At 41.2% G+C, this 19,090-nt stretch overlaps 2 protein-coding genes across 2 annotated transcripts; both read right to left on the minus strand.

Moving 5' to 3' along the window:
* Positions 1 to 3,182: 3,182 nt before the first annotated feature.
* Positions 3,183 to 3,659, minus strand: LOC142168155 (uncharacterized). The gene has a single exon (XM_075228819.1). It carries the CDS (start codon positions 3,657 to 3,659, stop codon positions 3,183 to 3,185), a length of 477 nt encoding a protein of 158 aa, XP_075084920.1.
* An 813-nt stretch (positions 3,660 to 4,472) lies between these two features.
* Positions 4,473 to 5,392, minus strand: LOC142168156 (uncharacterized). Its single transcript, XM_075228820.1, has 2 exons — positions 5,165 to 5,392; positions 4,473 to 4,982 (listed from the first exon to the last, which is right to left on the minus strand). The coding sequence occupies exons 1-2, from the start codon at positions 5,390 to 5,392 to the stop codon at positions 4,473 to 4,475; spliced, it is 738 nt and encodes a 245-aa protein (XP_075084921.1).
* Between the last annotated feature and the right edge of the window lie 13,698 nt (positions 5,393 to 19,090).

Below are 19,090 nucleotides of genomic sequence, written 5' to 3' on the forward strand. Positions count from 1 at the left end.
ACATTAGCCCGGGATTGCCATGCCGATGATGTTTCCGCCATTTCATCTAAAATTTCATATACCTCCGCATAAGGTGTAGTCATAAAATTTCCACCGGCAAGCTGATTCACCACGATAGAAGGTTTGTTGAATCATGTTTTTCGTTATATCATTGTTGGGACATTCCTTGACCATTGTTCTATATCACTCCAATATCTCGTGTAGTGGTTCATTGGGCTCTTGCTTCAATACTAGAATCTCATCCCGAAGTGTAGCCATATGCCCTAGAGAGAAGAACTTTGAAATAAATTTCTCCGCCAACTCATTCCAAGTGTGAATGGAATGGTTCGGAAAATGTTCCAACCAATCTAAAGCTTTCCTCCATAGAGAGAAGAGAAAAAGTCTTAGCCTCAAAGCACCCTCGGAGACATTTGTTTGCTTGCTCCCCCAATATATGTCCACAAAGCCCTTCAAATATTTGTATGCATTTTGACTTAGAGCACCGGTGAACAAACCCCGTTGCTCTAGGAAAGTGAGCATCACTTTGGTGATTTGAAAGTTGCCCGCCCTAATACGGGGAGGGACTATTGCACTTGCATATCGTTCATTGGGCAACACCCGATGTGGAGCCGCTCGTGGTGGAGGTAGGGGTAGGACGGGCACATTGTCATGAGGCACTCGGCCTCTTCTACTGGCTTGAGGTTCAAGAGGAACCTCATCCACTTAGTCATCCCCGATGTCCACATCCCCCAAAGCAATATTTCTGATCTCGTTGTCTCCATGGTTGTACCTACGATTTCTCAAACAAGTTAGTAACATGGAAGGAAAAGAAGAATTTCCAAAAACATGCCCAAATATATAGCTAACACCATTTTTAACTCCCCGACAACGGCGCCAAAAATTGATTGCGTCCAATTGCACACCTCAAAAGAGGTGTAAAACAGTCGTTTGTAATAATAAAACCCAACTAAGAGTCGAGGTCGAATCCATAGGGATCTAAGATGGGAGTTAGGGGTATATATTCTAATGCGTGCGATTGAATTATCTTGATTTGCACTTGCACAAAAAGGTTTTGTTTCTATTTCTAAATTTACACTAAAGATTGCAGAATAAAGAAAGAAAACTAGGAATAGTTGTTTTTTAGTTTTTTCAAATTGGTAAAAAGCCTAGGGTTGTGACTATTACCTAGGTGTTTGCCTAATGGGATAAAGACCTTAATGCTTGTTTTGTTGATCGGGGTGTATTATAGCTATCAACTCTCAATTACCCACTCAATACCTCTCGGTCAAAGAGTGGTTTTGCCCAAATTAGCTTTCTCAAGACCAAATAGGTATCACACAAAACAATTGATAAAAGCTCAAGTCGGGTTATTACTATCTCTAGGTTGAACCCTTTAATTGGGTTAATCAATCTCTCGATTGACTCAATTCTTTGTTAGCCATGTTTTCCTAGACGAAGTCTCTCTTTTTCAAGTAGAGACTAAGTCAAATAGGCATGAACTAATATTTTCAACCATTAATGCCATAAATTAGAGCATGAACTAGGTTAAATAATAAATACCCAATCATAAACAAGCATTAAATTAGATACCCATAAGGTTTACACACAAGTGTTGGGTCACAACCCTAGTAAAAATCTAGCTACTCATGCTTGGGTTTGAAGAAAAAGAAGAAGAAAGACAAATTAAACTCATAATGTAAGCTTAAAATAATAAAATCTATTGTAAATTATACCAAAATATAGTAAACTTCCAAAAGAGGCAAAGAACAACGGCTACAGTAATTGCTGATCTCAAAACTTGTCCTAATTTCGTGAAACTGTTCTATTTTTACAGGTATGAAAATCTCTGACAAAAATTCCCCTCGGGAGGTTCTACGGCCGCACAATTCCATGTGCGGTCCGCAGACTTCTTCATCTGGCAGGAGCTGGTATTCTGCGGCCGCATAATTCTAAATTTCGGCCGCGAGGCAACAATTCTATGGTCCGCAGATTATGTTTGCGATTGCAAACCAGTCTTTTGTGGTCTGCACATTTATGTCTGCGGCCACACAATTCTTTTGTAGTCCGCAATTCACAGGGACTCATGACTTGGAAATTTGCACACTCTCTGAACTTGAGTCCTAGCCCAGCTCTTGCGGCCACAAAATTCATGTGCGGTCCGCAATTTGCACAAATATCTCCTGAAATTTTCTTCTTTGTTTGCGGCCGCAGGTGGAATTCTGTGGTTTGCAATTGTTTCTGCGGTCGCAGAATTCCTTCTACGGACCGCATATTGTATGCTTTTGTGCCCTTTTGTTGCCTTGTGCTTGGACTACTCCTCTTTGAGCCGAATTTCATCTCGGGAATCCAACTTCCAGCTTTTCTGCGATTTCGCACATTTTATTAGTTTCGGGAATGCAATTCAATGATTTTAGACTAAAACAAAAGCTAAAATGCACTAATAAGTAGTCAAAATCCCCACTTATCACCGTCAACTTCAATTGCTTCATGACTTAGACTCTTTGTATGGGATAATGTATTTTCACCCCCCTTCTTTTCTTAAAGTTTGATGTATCAAGGTCTCGTTATACTGAAACAATGAAAATTTCCTTTTTCTTAATTGTCTTCTTTCTTTCGTTCTACGCTTCATGCCTTTGTATTTAAGATAATCAAGGTGGTTCTCTTGACTTTAATTTTGATGATCGAATTACGCCATGCTCTTTTGTTTTTAAACTCATGCAACTAGACTTAGAATAAGACACTAAGCTGCCTACGCACCTCGGTGAAGAGGATCAAGTCTTAACATAGTTAAAAGTCAATATTTGTTTTTGACTCATGCAATTGAACTTAGAATGAGACTCTAAGCTGCCTACGTACCTCGATAAAGAGGATTAAATCATCACGTTGTTCAAAGGGATGAGGTTTTTTTTATGTCCTAATTTCTGCCTAGGCCACCTCTCGCAAGGTTTTCAACCTAGCTGACTTCTTCTTCTTCTTTTTTTTTTGGTCTTAACTTTTGCCTAGGCCTCCTCTTTCGAGGTTTTCAACCTAGCAGATACTTGTTTTTGGGCCGTATACAGTTTAGACTCATGCGGTTCAGGAGTGTAGCAACGTATAGATTAGGCTCATGCATCAAGGAGCGTAGTAACATGCAATTTAGGCTCGTGCATTAAGGAGCTTCATAACTTGCAGCTTAGGCTCGTGCGTCGAGGAGCTTATTTTCCTTAAGGATAATACTTCTTCAAGAATCTTCCATTGATAGGACCGATCCGCAAATCATCCGCAAGTTTGTAAGCACCGCTTGAGTAGGCTTCTTGCACCACATATGGCCTATCCCACTTCGAAGTGAACTTGCTTTTCGACTTATGAGAAATGATAATGGGTCTTTTTACTGCAAGGACTTGATCACCTACTTGGAAAGACCTTAGGCAAACCTTTTTATTGAAAGCACGGGAAAGACGAGCTTGATAGCATTCGAGACTTTGTTGAGCTTCTATCCTTTTTACATCAAGGGCATCTAGTTCTTCAAGGCATAAATGAGTATTTTCTTCTTCAGTAAGCCCTTCTTGGATAGCGAGTAGTAAGGATGGTATTTGACGCTCAAGAGGAAGAACTGCTTCGACTCTATAAATAATAGAATAAGGAGTAGCTTGTGTTGGCGTGCAATGAGTCATCCTATATGCCCACAAAGCTTCTTCCATTTTGTCATGCCAATTATTTTTAGATTTGGAAACGGCCTTCTTTAACAAGTTGCATAGTGTCTTGTTAAATGCTTAGGCTAGTCCATTTGCAGCAGCATAATACATTGATGAATTACGTTGCTTGAATCCAAAGAGATCTCATATCTTGGTCACCAATTTGTTATCCAATGGCATGCTATTATTTGTTATGATATAACTAGGAATGCCGAAACGAAAGATTATATTCACTCGAATGAAGTTTGCAACATTCTCCTTCTTTACTTCTTTGAGGGCGACAACCTCCGCCCATTTCGAGAAGTAATCAGTTGTAGCTAAGATACACAAGTGGCCACCAGAAGATTTTGGTAGCGGTCCAACAACATCTAATCCCCAAGAATCAAATGGCCAAGATGTACAGTTGGATGTAACACTTTAGGAGGCTGGTGTATAAAATTTGTATGAAGTTGGCATGTTTTGCATTTTTGGGCATAGTCCAAGCAATCTTTGACCATCATTGGCCAATAATACCCCATTCTTTTTATGTGAAAATGTAGCTTCGGCCCAGATTGATGTGATCCACAATCTCCAGAATGTGCTTCTTCCATAGATTGAGTCGCTTCATCTTCCCCTAAACAATGCAAGAGAACTCCCTCGAATGATCTTCGATACAAAGTATCTTTGTAGTAAAGGAAGCGAGAGTCACAGTGACAGATTTCGGTCTTTCTCCTTTGATCTTGTGGAAGTATCCCATAGCACAAGTAGTCGATCATGACTTGTCGTCAATCAACCTTCTCAGCTTCAGAAATGGCTACAAGATGATCAAGCTTGCTTTCTTCATCCCCATCCCCATCTGGTGGTACTATCCATTATTGGCAGATAGTGATTTGTGTTTGGTCGGGGCAAAGTCAATATTGAAGCCAGAGCAGCTAAGGCGTCAGCTTTCTTATTTTCCTTCCTTGGAACATGCTGAAGAGTGACATCGCTAAGCCATCTAATCAATTTCTGTGCATAGTCATGATAGCAATGCAATTCTGGCTTTTTGACCTCGTAGCTACCTAGCAATTGATTTATCAGCAACTCGGAGTCTCCAAAAATATGTAATTGGAGTTGTTTCATATCAACGGCCATTTTAAGCCAAAGTACGAGTGCTTGATATTCTGCAACATTATTGGAGCAACATTGCGTTAAAGTAAAAGAATATGGAAATACCTCTTCTTGGGAAGTGATGAACACTACACCCGCACCAGCTCCTTCACAATGTGCAGGGCCATCAAAATACATCTTCCAAGGCAGTGGAACTTCGACGACCATTGCATCCTCATCAAGTAGCTCATCAGTTAGCTCCTAATCATCCGGTATCAGATGATTAGCTAAGAAGTCTGCCAATGCTTGCCCCTTCACAGCTTTCTGAGGAACGGACACACTCTTAAATTGTTGAAATTGGAGGTACCACCTTGCTAGTCGGTCACTAAGGACAGGTTTTGACATCACAAACTTGATGGGTTTGCTTTGGAAATGAGACAGACAACATGAGCTTGAAAGTAATGTTTTAACTTCTGAATTGAGAAGACTAGGGCCAAACATAGCTTCTCGGTCGGTGAATACTTCAACTCGTTTGGCATCATCATTCTACTCAAATAGTAAAGGGAATTTTCTTTCCCTTCACTATTCTCTTGGACTAAGAGTGCTCCAATCAACCTTTCTAGTGCCGCTATATATAGTATCAATGGCTTCCTAGGCATGGGAGACACCATAACTATAGGTCTCGTCAAGTAAGATTTGATGTTGTCGAAGGTGTTACTACAAGCATGGTCCCACTCAAAAGGGACACCCTTCTTCATGAGATGACTGAATGGTTGACGCTTTCTTGCTAAATTTGAGATGAACTTTGGCTTTATCAATCTCTATACCTTGACGTCGAACAACGAAGCCAAGGAATTTTCTAGAAGTAACTCCAAATGCACATTTCAAAGGATTCATTATGAGTTGATACCTCTGTAGTAGATCAAACACCATTTTCAAATCTTGCAGGTGGTCTTTCCTCTTTCTTGATTTTACCACCAAGTCATCAACATAGCATTCAATGTTTTTGTGAAGCATGCTATCCAATATATTTTGCATAGCTCTTTGGTAGGAGGCGCCAACATTTTTCAAGCCGAAACGCATTACCTTATAGCAATAAATACATTTAGGACTACAGAATGCGGTAAGTTTTTCATCCTTAGGTGACATGCAAATCTGATTGTAGCCAAACGAACCATCCATAAAAGACATCATCTCGTATCCAGTGGTGGCGTCGATCATAACCTCGGGAATAGGCAGCAGAAATGCATCCTTAGGGCATGCATTGTTGAAATCCCTAAAGTCGACACAACTCAAATTTGTCCATTCTTCTAACTCACAGGGACAATACTTGAAATCCATGTGGGTTACTTAACTTCCTGAATGAAGCTAGCTTCAATAAGCTTGTTAACTTCAGTTTCGATTAAGGGAACCAACTCTGGCCTAAAGCGTCATTGAGCTTTCTTGATGGGACATGCACCTTTCTTGACCGCAAGATGATGGACTGCCACTTTGGGGTCTAAGCCAGGCATATATTTGTAACTCTAGGCAAAGACATCCTTATACTCATTAAGTATCTCAATGTAAGCAACTTCTTCATCAAATTCGAGCAAAGCACTTACATAAGTGTAAGGCCCCGTAAAATATTCACCAAAGAATTTAAGGTTTTTTGGTGCCAAGGTAGGCTAATGTGTTCAAAGGTGTCACTCCCCAAAACCGTAGAGCGCGACCGACGCTCAACCGAGTAAACCCGACCGACCAAGCCTATTAGATTTCTTCTACCCAAACTCATTAATGAATAAAGAGAATATATGTTTTCTTTAATTAAATAATAAAGTAGTCGTGTCTGTAATTACCAATTTCTTACCATAAGTTTTACCATTTTTAAAGTCTCAAATGGACAAGTAATACAATCACAACATAGCATAGTTTGTCTTTTCCATTACCAATACACAACCCACACTATGTCTACGGAGCCTCTGTAGATAAAGAAGAGTACAATGATAATGCCGGAAACAAGGCCCCGGCTATACCTCAACCATAATACATAAAGAACAAAAGATACATGACCCCAGGATGAAGTGGGGCTCACCAAGTCAGTTGGGAAAAAGGTGTACTGCTATCACTGATCAATGTCTCCTACTGTGGAACCACCTACATCTATTTAAAGATGTAGCGCCTCCAGCAAAAAGGACGTTAGTACCGTCGAATAGTACTAGTATGAAAACTAAACACCAATTTAAGAATTTATAAATACAAGATGAATATGATGAACCAGTGCGGCAATAGAATAATATGGATAACCGTTTAAACCATAGCAAGCTTATTAAAAGCTATCAATAACATTTATAGGATTCAAGATGAGATCCTCTGTAACCATCTTCACACAAAGCGGCCTCGCCGCCTCACCCGATGTATGCAGGTGGAGGTGTACGTACAATGCCGCAACTCTAATCAAGCGGCCCTGCCGCCTCACCCCAATGTATGCGGGTGGATGTATAACCACAGTACCAAGAACCTACATAAAGCAGCTATGCCGCCTCACCCCAATGTATGCGGGTGGTGGTGCCACAACAATACCAAAACTATACACAAAGCGTTCGTACCGCCTCACCCTAATGTAAGCGGGTGGAGGTGCAGTCCCACAATACCATAATTCCTACACAAAGCGGTTATGCCGCCTCACCCCAATATATAAGCGGGTGGAGGTGTATCACAATCACAATCCCTATACCATAATCCCCACACAAAGCGGTCATGCCCTCACCCCAATGTATGTGGGTGAAAGTGTATCACAATCACAATATCTACACAACTTGGCATAATAACTTTCACATAAATCACGACTAGAAATTATAGCATGTGGATACATAATCCATAGTTTGGGACACATCCTCAATTTATAATGCAACAATATATCTTCGTCACAGAACTTATCGGAATACTCGATTTATAATCAACATCTCAGAACTTACAAGGACAATGGGAATTCCAATTCTCAAAGAAGAGTTTAGCCAACATACCTCAATTGAGCTTCCTTAAACTCTAAAACATTCCGGAATTCTTAGCAACTTCAATCTATTTTAGAAATATAACAAATTGGACCACAATTAGGAAGATGATTATGGTTCTAGCTCATTTGAGCATTTTATCAAACACAAGGAGTGCATAAGGTTTCAAGGTCCCTTTTTTGGAGGATTCCATCATCCCACAGCCCAATCTTTACGATGCTTAGTTCAACAATCTTCCTACACCCCTTGATATCACATGCATGTAAAATAATCAACTCCCATGCCCAAACATTATCTTGCTAATTACCTATGCTCATATGATTTCGAAATTAGGGTTTAGGGTGAAGAATCTTACCTCTAGGATGAAGACCTAGTGAGCTTGCCTTCTTAATCTTCCAAAACTTGAGCAAGAATTGAAGAACAAATATTGGAGAACACATTTTCACTCTAGGACACCCTCTTTCACTCTAAAATGTCAGATAATCGCTCAAAAATGACCCAAGGAGTGTATTTAACGAAATATGGTCGGGTTTTAAAAACCCAAAAATGGAGCTCCGGAACAAGGCATGTGATCGCATAACCGATATGCGGACCGCATATTGATCGCATAGTTGGTTACAAAATAGCCAAAAGAATTGTTTGTGTATGCGGTCGCATAGTCGACCGCATAGTTGCTTCCAACTGACCCAATTAACTGCCTCACTCTGCGGCCATTATGCGGTCCATAGAGTGGTTCTGTGGTCGCATAATAGACCGCAAAAAATGCACTTTTCTGCCAAAAGGTTTCCTCTACTTTCTGGTGCATTGTTCTACAATTCTCAAACACGTAAGCTTAGTCCGGCACCATGAAACATTATTTTTTTTGCAAAATTTTACGGGGCCTTACAGAAGGTAGTAGTTAATATTCACGGCTCGAAGGCTCGCTGTCACGACCCAACTGGAGGGTCATGACTAGAACCCGGGCCATACTTGCCGAGCACCAACGTACATTTTATCTAACCTTCCTTATTATCTTTAAGGGCCAACAAGATCAATATAAATAGTAGACATGGATCATGAACATCCAACAATGAAAGAAAATGTCATGAACATACATAACATGGGACGACAAGACTGTCAAGAAACTATATATAAGGTACGAGCTACCATGATGCCATGAAAGACTATACAACAAAAATCAGCCGACAAGGCATTCTAAACGATACATAAGTCGACACATGTCTATGAGCCTCTAAAAGAACATAAATGCTACAACATTGCCGGAACAGGGCCCCGACATACCCATAATGTCTATAACAAAAATGCATACCAAGACCACGGCAAGTCCGGAGAAGGGATCTCGCCAATAACCGCTGAACCAGATAGCCTACTGTGATGGGGGAGCTGCATCTACCCGTCTATCAGGACCTGCAGCACGACATGCAGCGTCCACAAATAAAAAGGACGTCAGTACGAATAAAGTACTGAGTATGTAAGGCAGGAAAGCATAAGTGAGAACAGTAATGTAAACAGGGATAGAGAATATACAACCTGTGACATCTGGGTACCTCTGAGGGCTACTGACATGAAATACATGATACATACATATATATACATAAACTTTTAAAACATACGCCTTTGTGGGCATCACCATCATCATATCGTACCCGGCCGTAATAGGCTCGGTAAAACGTACCCGGCCATCATAGGGCTCGGTAGAATCGTACCCGGCCACGTGGAGCTCGGTAAAACCCAACTGATCAGTGGTTGCACAATAGGTGCCATACCCGGCCGACTATAGTGCGGCTCGGTAGAGTAAAATAGATACATATATATGATGCATGCTGGACTCATTGGAATCACATTTTGAACCTTTCGGAGTGACATAAGGTCGGTATCCTTCGTACACGTTATTAGGATTAACTCTTCATCAAGAATCTTATAAGAATCAGGAACTACCAACAACATTGATAATATAAGAATAAGAGAAGTAACATCAATATCAATCGTTTCATAAGAAGGGCAGCAATGTAAGTACTGCTAGCTTCTAAGAGTAGAGTATCTTTGGGAGCTCGTTCATTACATTATGTACAATCGGAGTCATGCAAAAGAATGAAGGGGATAGCCTCACATACCTTGTATAAACTGCCCAACCTCAAGCTATGTAAATGTCACGACTCCTTAGTCTACAATAAGACAAATGACACTATCATTATCGTTTAAGCGTCGTAACTATTATGTATCGACCACAACCTATTTTACGATGAAACGGACAGCACCTCCCCTATTTATATGACTTCCCACAAGTCAATACAATCACCAAACATCCCAAACAACATCATTAATAATCATATTGAGCCTCCAAAGCAGTCCACCAACCAACAACATTACTACCAAGTCTTTCGATATATATATTTCACAAGTTCTAGCTTCAACGACTTAGCTGCAACTTGGATAATCTTAAATATATATAGAGTAAGAGGTTCCTTACCTTTAAAGAGAAAGAACAACTCCAATTTGACCTTAATTTTCCACGAAATATCCCTTCAATTCTGCCACAAGAACAAGGAAGCAAAACTAGCAATTAATTCGGGTTTTTCGGCACTAGAATTACTTTAGAAGACTTGAAATCACCTAGGGTTGATATTAAAAACTTGAAGGTGTATTTACAGGACATAAAACACTTAAAACAACCTCCCACACGAGCTGGAACAACACAAAAATCAGCAACAACAAGAAGAACAAGAAACTTACTAGCGCCACAGGATTCCTGACATTTGATTTGTGTTGTTTGCCCTTTGTTTGGTTCTTGGATCATGAGAGAACCTTGAGAGACTGATTTTAGGGTTATAAGGTCTGAATATACTGAAAAATAATGACTTAAAACGGGTTTGAGGTATCTTATATATGTCCATATGTCTTAAACCGCCTTTGTGGGCCCCATAGAGAGCAGCTTGGCGCACTCTCGTGAAAACGCGAATATCTCTCTATTCCGAGATCGTATCGATGAACGGTTTAATGCGTTGGAAACTAGACTCATAGATCTTCAATTGGATAGGTATATCACCCCATAATTCCAAGCACATTGGGATAAAAATGCAGTAACATTTGACCTAATGTTTAAGTAAAATTATAAACCTAAGTTGCGACAACTTTTATCGACTTTTGTTTCATAACTCGCTTGACTTCAAGACTTATGATGCGGATATTATATGATTCAAATACATTAAAACAAGACCTCTTGGGACAATTAATCACCTCTAGTGTTACCCGAAAATATGGGTTACAACATCCTTGATTCGTTTAACTTCAAATACTTGTTAACCACTCTTATACACCCTTGTATCGTTTAAGACCAATAGGATTAACTTCTTATCATCTCAAAGATAATCTCTTCTTGGATTTATGTCGACTAACTTATGGCGTGATCTATGGTATGCGAATTTGGGTTGTAACACCCTCTCCCCCTTAGGAACATTCGTCCTCGAATGTAAGGGTTTATGGGGTGTCTAACTCATTGTGGATTCCGACGGAGATTTTCGGCTGAGTTTCCCCTATAAAATGGACACTAGCCAAACTTGCAAGCAGTTAAACCTAACCTATGGCCTTACAAAACTATACAAAGCATTATGGATATGTACATTATCTGCATATTACCATTTTGTATTAAAAAAAAAGAGTATTCACAAGCTATTGCTTACCTCATAGAGCCGTTTCACCTTATAATGCATCCTTCTTTCCCCCGGCATCCTCGTTATCTTCACTCTGGAATAGGTAAGGGTATTTAGACTTCATCTCCTCTTCTGCTTCCCATGTCATTTCTTCTATATTCTTGTTCCTCCATAATACTTTCACGGAAGCTACATCCTTTGTTCTCAGCTTGCGGACTTATCGATCTAATATAGCCACTGGCACTTCATCATATGATAGATTCTTTGTAACTTGTACATCTTTGATAGGGACGACTCGAGAAGGGTCTCCAATATATTTTCTCAACATGGATACATGGAATACCGGGTGGACAAATTCCAATTCAGATGGCAATTCTAACTCGTAAGCAACCTGTCCAATTCGCCGAAGAATTTTGTACGGCCCAATATACCGCGAACTCAACTTACCCTTCTTCCCAAAACACATAACACCCTTCATCGGCGAGATCTTCAGGAAAACCCAATCACCAACCTCAAATTCTAGATCACGACGCCGGACATCGGAATAAGACTTTTGCCTGCTTTGTGCCGTCCTCAGTCGCTCTTGTATCACTTTCACCTTCTCAATGGCTTGGTGAATCAAATCTGGCCCATATAATTCTGTCTCACTGACTTCAAACCATCCAACCGGTGATCTACATCTCCTCCCGTACAGTGCCTCATACGGGGCCATTTTAATACTGGAATGGTAGCTATTATTGTAGGCAAATTCTATAAGTGCCAGATGGTCATCCCAATTCCCCTTGAAATCTAGAACACATGCTCGTAGCATATCTTCAAGCGTCTGGATGGTACGTTCAGCCTGTCCGTCAGTCTGCGGATGGAATGCAGTGCTGAGATTTACTTGTGTACCTAAACCCTTCTGAAAAGACCTCCAAAAGTTAGCCATAAATTGAGCTCCTCGGTCTAATATAATAGATACCAGCACAGCATGAAGCCTAACAATCTCCTTGATATATAACTTTGCATAATCTTCAGCCGTGTAAGTTGTCTTAACTGGTAGAAAATGGGCAGATTTTGTAAGTCGATCAACTATCACCCAGATGGAGTCAAACTTATGATAAGAGCGAGGTAATCCAATAATGAAGTCCATATTAATCACCTCCCATTTCCAGGTCGGAATCTCTATATTCTGAATCAATCCACTAGGTTTCTGATGCTCGATCTTTACTTGTTGACAATTAGGACACTGGGCTACAAATTCTGCAATAGACTTCTTCATGTTATCCCACCAATACTGCTCCTTAACGTCATGATATATCTTTGTCGAGCCAGGATGGATAGAATATCGGGATTGGTGAATCTCAATCATAATCTTCTCTCGCAACCCTGCCACACTAGGTACACATAATCGTCCCTGGTATCTCAGTGTCCCATCTCCTCCGATCTTGAAAGCTGTAATCTTACACTGCTGAATTCCCTCTCTCAATCTTACTAAGGTAGGATCTTCATATTGCCGTGCTTTTACCTCGGCTACCAAAGATGATTCTGCTGTATTCTGTATAGTAACACCTCCGTCATCAGAGTCCAACAATCTGATTCTCATATTGGCCAGCTGGTGAAGCTCTTTGGTCAACCCTTGTCTACCTGCCTCAATATGTATTAAGCTTCCCATTGACTTACGGCTGAGAGCGTCTGCCATAACATTGGCTTTACCGGGATGGTACAATATCTCGACGTCATAGTCTTTCAGTAATTCAAGCCACCTACGCTGCCTCAAATTCAACTCCTTCTGCTTGAAGATGTATTGTAAACTCTTGTGATCTGTGTAGATGTCAACATGGACGCCGTATAAGTAGTGCCGCCATATCTTCAAAGCATATATTACTGCAGCCAATTCCAAATCATGAGTCGGGTAATTCTTTTCATGCTTCTTCAATTGTCTTGATGCATAAGCAATCACCTTCCCACATTGCATCAATACGCACCCCAAACCTATACCTGAGGCATCACAATATACCACATAACCTTCTGTTCCTTCTGGAGAGTGAGCACTGGCGCGGATGTCAATCGATTCTTTAGCTCCTGAAAACTATGTTCACAAGCATCAGACCACTGAAACTTGGTTGCTTTCTATGTTAACGTAGTCAATGGTGCTGATATAGAGGAAAACCCTTCTACAAACCGCTTATAATATCCTGCTAGCCCCAGGAAGCTGCGGACTTCTGACGGTGTTGTCGGTCTCGGCCAATTCTTCACTGCATCGATCTTCTGAGTGTCGACACTAATACCCTCATCAGATATCACATGGCCAAGGAATGCTAATGAGTTCAGCCAGAATTCACATTTAGAGAGCTTAGCATATAACTTATGATCCTGAAGGGTCTGTAATACTATCCGCAAGTGGCCCGCATGTTACGCCTCCGAACGAGAATACACCAGAATGTCATCAATGAATACGATCACGAACACATCAAGATAGGGCCTGAATACACTATTCATGAGATCCATAAAAACTGCTGGGGCATTTGTTAGCCCGAACGACATCACCAAGAACTCAAAATGCCCATATCTTGTCCGGAAGGTCATCTTTGGAATATCCTTCTCCTTAACCCTCACCTGATGATACCCTGAACGCAAGTCAATCTTGGAGAAATACTTGGCACCCTGGAGTTGGTCAAACAGGTCATCAATTCTTGGAAGTGGATACTTGTTCTTTATTGTAAACTTATTCAACTGTCGATAATCGATACACATCCTTAACGACCCATCTTTCTTCCGCACGAACAAGACTGGCGCACCCCAAGGTGAAGTGCTAGGCCTAATGAAACCCTTATCCAGTAAGTCCTTCAACTGTGCTTTCAACTCTCGCAACTTTGCCGGGGCCATCCTATATGGAGGGATAAAGATCGGTTGAGTGTCAGGCAATGCATCAATGCTAAACTCAATCTCCCTTTCAGGAGGAAGGCCTGGGAGTTCATCTGGGAAAACATCTGGAAATTCATTGACCACGGGGATTAATTGTAGAGTAGGCGGCTTCGCCTCCGCATCCCTAACGCGAACAAGATGATAAATGTAACCTTTTGAGATCATCTTCCTTGCCTTAAGATAGGAAATAAACCTACCTTTCGGCGTAGCAATGTTCCCCTTCCATTCAATGGAGGGTTCACAAGGAAATTGAAACCTAACCATCTTCGTACGACAGTCAACATTTGCATAGCATGAGGCCAACCAGTCCATTCCTATTATCACATCGAAATCAACCATTTCTAACTCAAATAAATTTGCCGAGGTTTGACGACTACAAATCATCACAGTGCAACCTTTATATACCCTTCTAGCAATCACAGAATCTCCTATCGGAGTGGATACCGCAAGTGGTTTACTTATCAATTCAGGTTCAATGCCAAACTTATTAGCCACAAAGGGTGTAACATATGATAAGGTAGATCCTAGATCAATTAGCGCATATACATCATAAGAAAACACAGACAATATACCTGTAACAACATCCGGAGATGACTCGAGATCTTGTCGACCTATTAGAGCATAGGTTCGATTTTGAGCACCACTCGAACTCGGCACTGAACCTCTACCTCTACCACGACCTGTCGACTGTTGAAAACCTTGTGCTGGAGGTCGAACTGATGAGGAAGAACCAGACACAGATCCAGTCGGTTGAGCCATACCACCACCTCCTCTGTTAGGACAATCCCGCATCATATGGCCACGCTGTCCGCAAGAATAGCACGCATCGGAACCTCGACGGCACAGTCCAAAGTGGGCCTTGCCGCACTGATCACAACGAGGTGTTGGGGGTCTCGTCTGACTAGTATCTCTATGAAATTGTGAGCCTGATGCCCTCAAACTCTGACCTGAACCAGAATAGGTAAATCGATCATACCGAGGCCTCTGAAACTTTGGAGGAGCACTAGCTACAGGTGGCGCCGAACTCCTCGAAGATTGGGGCCTGATACTGCCTCTGAACTCATCAGAATACCCTGCAAATCTCGCCCTCTTATGCTGGCCCCTATCCTGCTCCCTATCTGCCCTTTGCTGGCGCTTACGATCCTCTAGGGTCTGGGCATAAGCCTGAATACGGGAAATATCCATGCCCTCTACCAAGGAGGCTGTTGTGCACTCATTTATCAGATGTGGTCCCAACCCGTTCATGAACAGATGCACCCTATCACTCATCTCTGACACCATATGGGGAGCATACCTTGCTAAAGAATCAAACTGTATACTATACTCTCGTACACTCATATTACCCTGTCGAAGGTTTAAGAACTTATCAACTCTAGCTTGTCGTATCTTAACTGGCAAGTAGTGACGAAGAAAGGCCTCAGAAAATTCCTTCCACAGGGCTGGAGGAGCGTTTGGACCCCTAGATCTCTCCCAACTATCATACCAGAAAACCGCTAAATCCCGTAATCGATAAGAAGCCAACTCTACTGCCTCCGTATCACTAGCATGCATAACCCGCAATGTACGATGAATCTGATCAATAAATATTTGTGGGTCCTCCTTGGGGTCTGATCCGGTAAACACTGGAGGGTCTAGATTAATAAAATCACAAATTCTCGCACTAACCGATTTATCAGCAGCACCGGTATTCTGCCTCTGAGCCTGAGCAGCTACCAAGCTAGTCAACAATTGCACCGCAATGCGCATATCGTGGTCTGTAGTGCCAGACGGAGTAACTGGATGTACTGGGTGCCTCCTAATATCCTCTGGAGGAGACGGAGAGGTATGAGACGGCATCTCACTCTGAGCCTCACTTTGGCCTGCTCTGGCTGGAGGCACCTGAATGTTACCCTCTCCCACAGCTGTATCAAGCCGTTTACTAATTGCTTGCTTCCTAGTCGAAGGCATCGCTGAAAGAAAACAAGGTGAATATTAGATATGAACACTTACTACTCAACTCTATGCACGATCTAGATTCAGGAAGAAGGTAACAACCCTAGATGTCACGTAGCCTCCTGATTATAAATGTGGCGCGCTACACATCCATAATCAAAACTCTACTAGACACGGCTCATAGACATCCCCTAGGACAGACTTGCTCTGATACCAAGTTTGTCACGACCCAAACTGGAGGGTCATGACTAGCACCCGGGCCATACTTGCCGAGCACCAACGTACATTTTATCTAACCTTCCTTATTATCTTTAAGGGCTAACAAGATCAATATAAATAGTAGACATGGATCATGAACATCCAACAATGAAAGATAATGTCATGAACATATATAACATGGGACGACAAGACTGTCAAGAAACTATATATAAGGTACGAGCTACCATGATGCCATGAAAGACTATACAACAAAAATCAGCCGACAAGGCATTCTAAACCATACATAAGTCGACACATGTCTATGAGACTCTAAAAGAACATAAATGCTACAACATTGCCAGAACAGGGCCCCGACATACCCATAATGTCTATAACAAAAATGCATACCAAGACCACGGCAAGTCCGGAGAAGGGATCTCGCCAATAATCGCTAAACCGGATAGCCTACTATGATGGGGGAGCTGTGTCTACCCGTCTATCAGGACCTGCAGCACGACATCCAGTGTCCACAAATAAAAAGGACGTCAGTACGAATAAAGTACTGAGTATGTAGGGCAGGAAAGCATAAGTGAGAACAGTAATGTAAACAGGGATAGAGAATATACAACCTGTGACATCTGGGTACCTCTGAGGGCTACTGACATGAAATATATAATACATACATATATATACATAAACTTTTAAAACATACGCCTTTGTGGGCATCACCATCATCATATCGTACCCGGCCGTAATAGGCTCGGTAAAATGTACCCGGCCATCATAGGGCTCGGTAGAATCGTACCCGGCCACGTGGAGCTCGGTCAAACCCAACTGATCAGTGGTTCCACAATAGGTGCCATACCCGGCCGACTATAGTACGGCTCGGTAGAGTAAAATAGATACATATATATGATGCATGCTGGACTCATGGGAATCATATTTTGAACCTTTCGGAGTGACATAAGGTCGGTATCCTTCGTACACGTTATTAGGATTATTTCTTCATCAAGAATCTTATAAGAATCAGGAACTACCAACAACATTGATAATATAAGAATAAGAGAAGTAACATCAATATCAATTGTTTCATAAGAAAGGCAGCAATGTAAGTACTGCTAGCTTCTAAGAGTAGAGTATCTTTGGGAGCTCGTTCATTACATTATGTACAATCGGAGTCGTGCAAAAGAATGAAGGGGATAGCCTCACATACCTTGTATATACTTCCCAACCTCAAGCTATGTAAATGTCACGACTCCTTAGTCTACAATAAGACAAATGACACTATCATTATCGTTTAAGCGTCGTAACTATTATGTATCGACCACAACCTATTTTACGATGAAACGGACAGCACCTCCCCTATTTATATGACTTCCCACAAGTCAATACAATCACCAAACAGCCCAAACAACATCATTAATAATCATATTGAGCCTCCAAAGCAGTCCACCAACCAACAACATTACTACCAAGCCTTTCGATATATATTTCACAAGTTCTAGCTTCAACGACTTAGCTGCAACTTGGATAATCTTAAATATATATATAGAGTAAGAGGTTCCTTACCTTTAAATAGAAAGAACAACTCCAATTTGACCTTAATTTTCCACGAAATATCCCTTCAATTCTGCCACAAGAACAAGGAAGCAAAACTAGCAATTAATTCGGGTTTTTCGGCACTAGAATTACCTTAGAAGACTTGAAATCACCTAGGGTTGATATTAAAAACTTGAAGGTGTATTTACAGGACATAAAACACTTAAAACAACGTCCCACACGAGCTGGAACAACACAAAAATCAGCAACAACAAGAAGAACAAGAAACTTACTAGCGCCACGGGATTCCTGACATTTGATTTGTGTTGTTTGCCCTTTGTTTGGTTCATGGATCATGAGTGAACCTTGAGAGACTGATTTTAGGGTTATAAGGTCTGAATATACTGAAAAATAATGATTAAAACGGGGTTTAGGTATCTTATATATGTCCATATGTCTTAAACCGCCTTTGTGGGCCCCATAGAGAGCAGCTTGGCGCACTCTCGCGAAAATGCGAATATCTCTCTATTCCGAGATCGTATCGATGAACGGTTTAATGCGTTCGAAAATAGACTCATAGATATTCAATTGGATAGGTAGATCACCCCATAATTCCAAGCATATTGGGAGAAAAATGCAGTAACATTTGACCTAAAGTTTAAGTAAAATTATAAACCTAAGTTGCGACAACTTTTATCGACTTTTGTTTCATAACTCGCTTGACTTCAAGACTTATGATGCGGATATTATATGATTCAAATACATTAAAACAAGACATCTTGGGACAATTAATCACCTCTAGTGTTACCCGAAAATACGGGTTACAACATCCTTGATTTGTTTAACTTCAAATACTTGTTAACCACTCTTATACACCCTTGTATCGTTTAAGACCAATAGGATTAACTTCTTATCATCTCAAAGATAATCTCTTCTTGGATTTACGTTGACTAACTTACGGCGTGATCTATGGTATGCGAATTTGGGTTGTAACACTCGCCGCGATATGCACTTTTTGGGTTGAAGAATGCATTGAGGAGTTGGTGGAAATATTTTCAGAAGGAGGCCATTATGCCTTCAATTTTGCAATCGCAGATCCATTCCGCGGGCCGCACAACCATCGCGGAGTTGAGCAGAAAAATAGTTGAATTTT

Source organism: Nicotiana tabacum, chromosome 13, assembly GCF_000715075.1.
Source record: "Nicotiana tabacum cultivar K326 chromosome 13, ASM71507v2, whole genome shotgun sequence".
Classification (NCBI taxonomy): Eukaryota; Viridiplantae; Streptophyta; class Magnoliopsida; order Solanales; family Solanaceae; genus Nicotiana; species Nicotiana tabacum.

What these genes read in the sequence shown, in the direction of transcription:
- LOC142168156 (XM_075228820.1), bottom strand. Translation starts at nt 5,392, where the DNA reads ATGGTGTCTCCCATGCCTAGGAAGCCATTGATACTATATATAGCGGCA. An exon ending in ATTACTTTCAAGCTCATGTT is followed by an intron (nt 4,983 to 5,164) that starts GTCTGTCTCATT and finishes CCGGATGATTAG; the next exon opens with GAGCTAACTGATGAGCTACT.
- LOC142168155 (XM_075228819.1), bottom strand. Translation starts at nt 3,659, where the DNA reads ATGGAAGAAGCTTTGTGGGCATATAGGATGACTCATTGCACGCCAACA.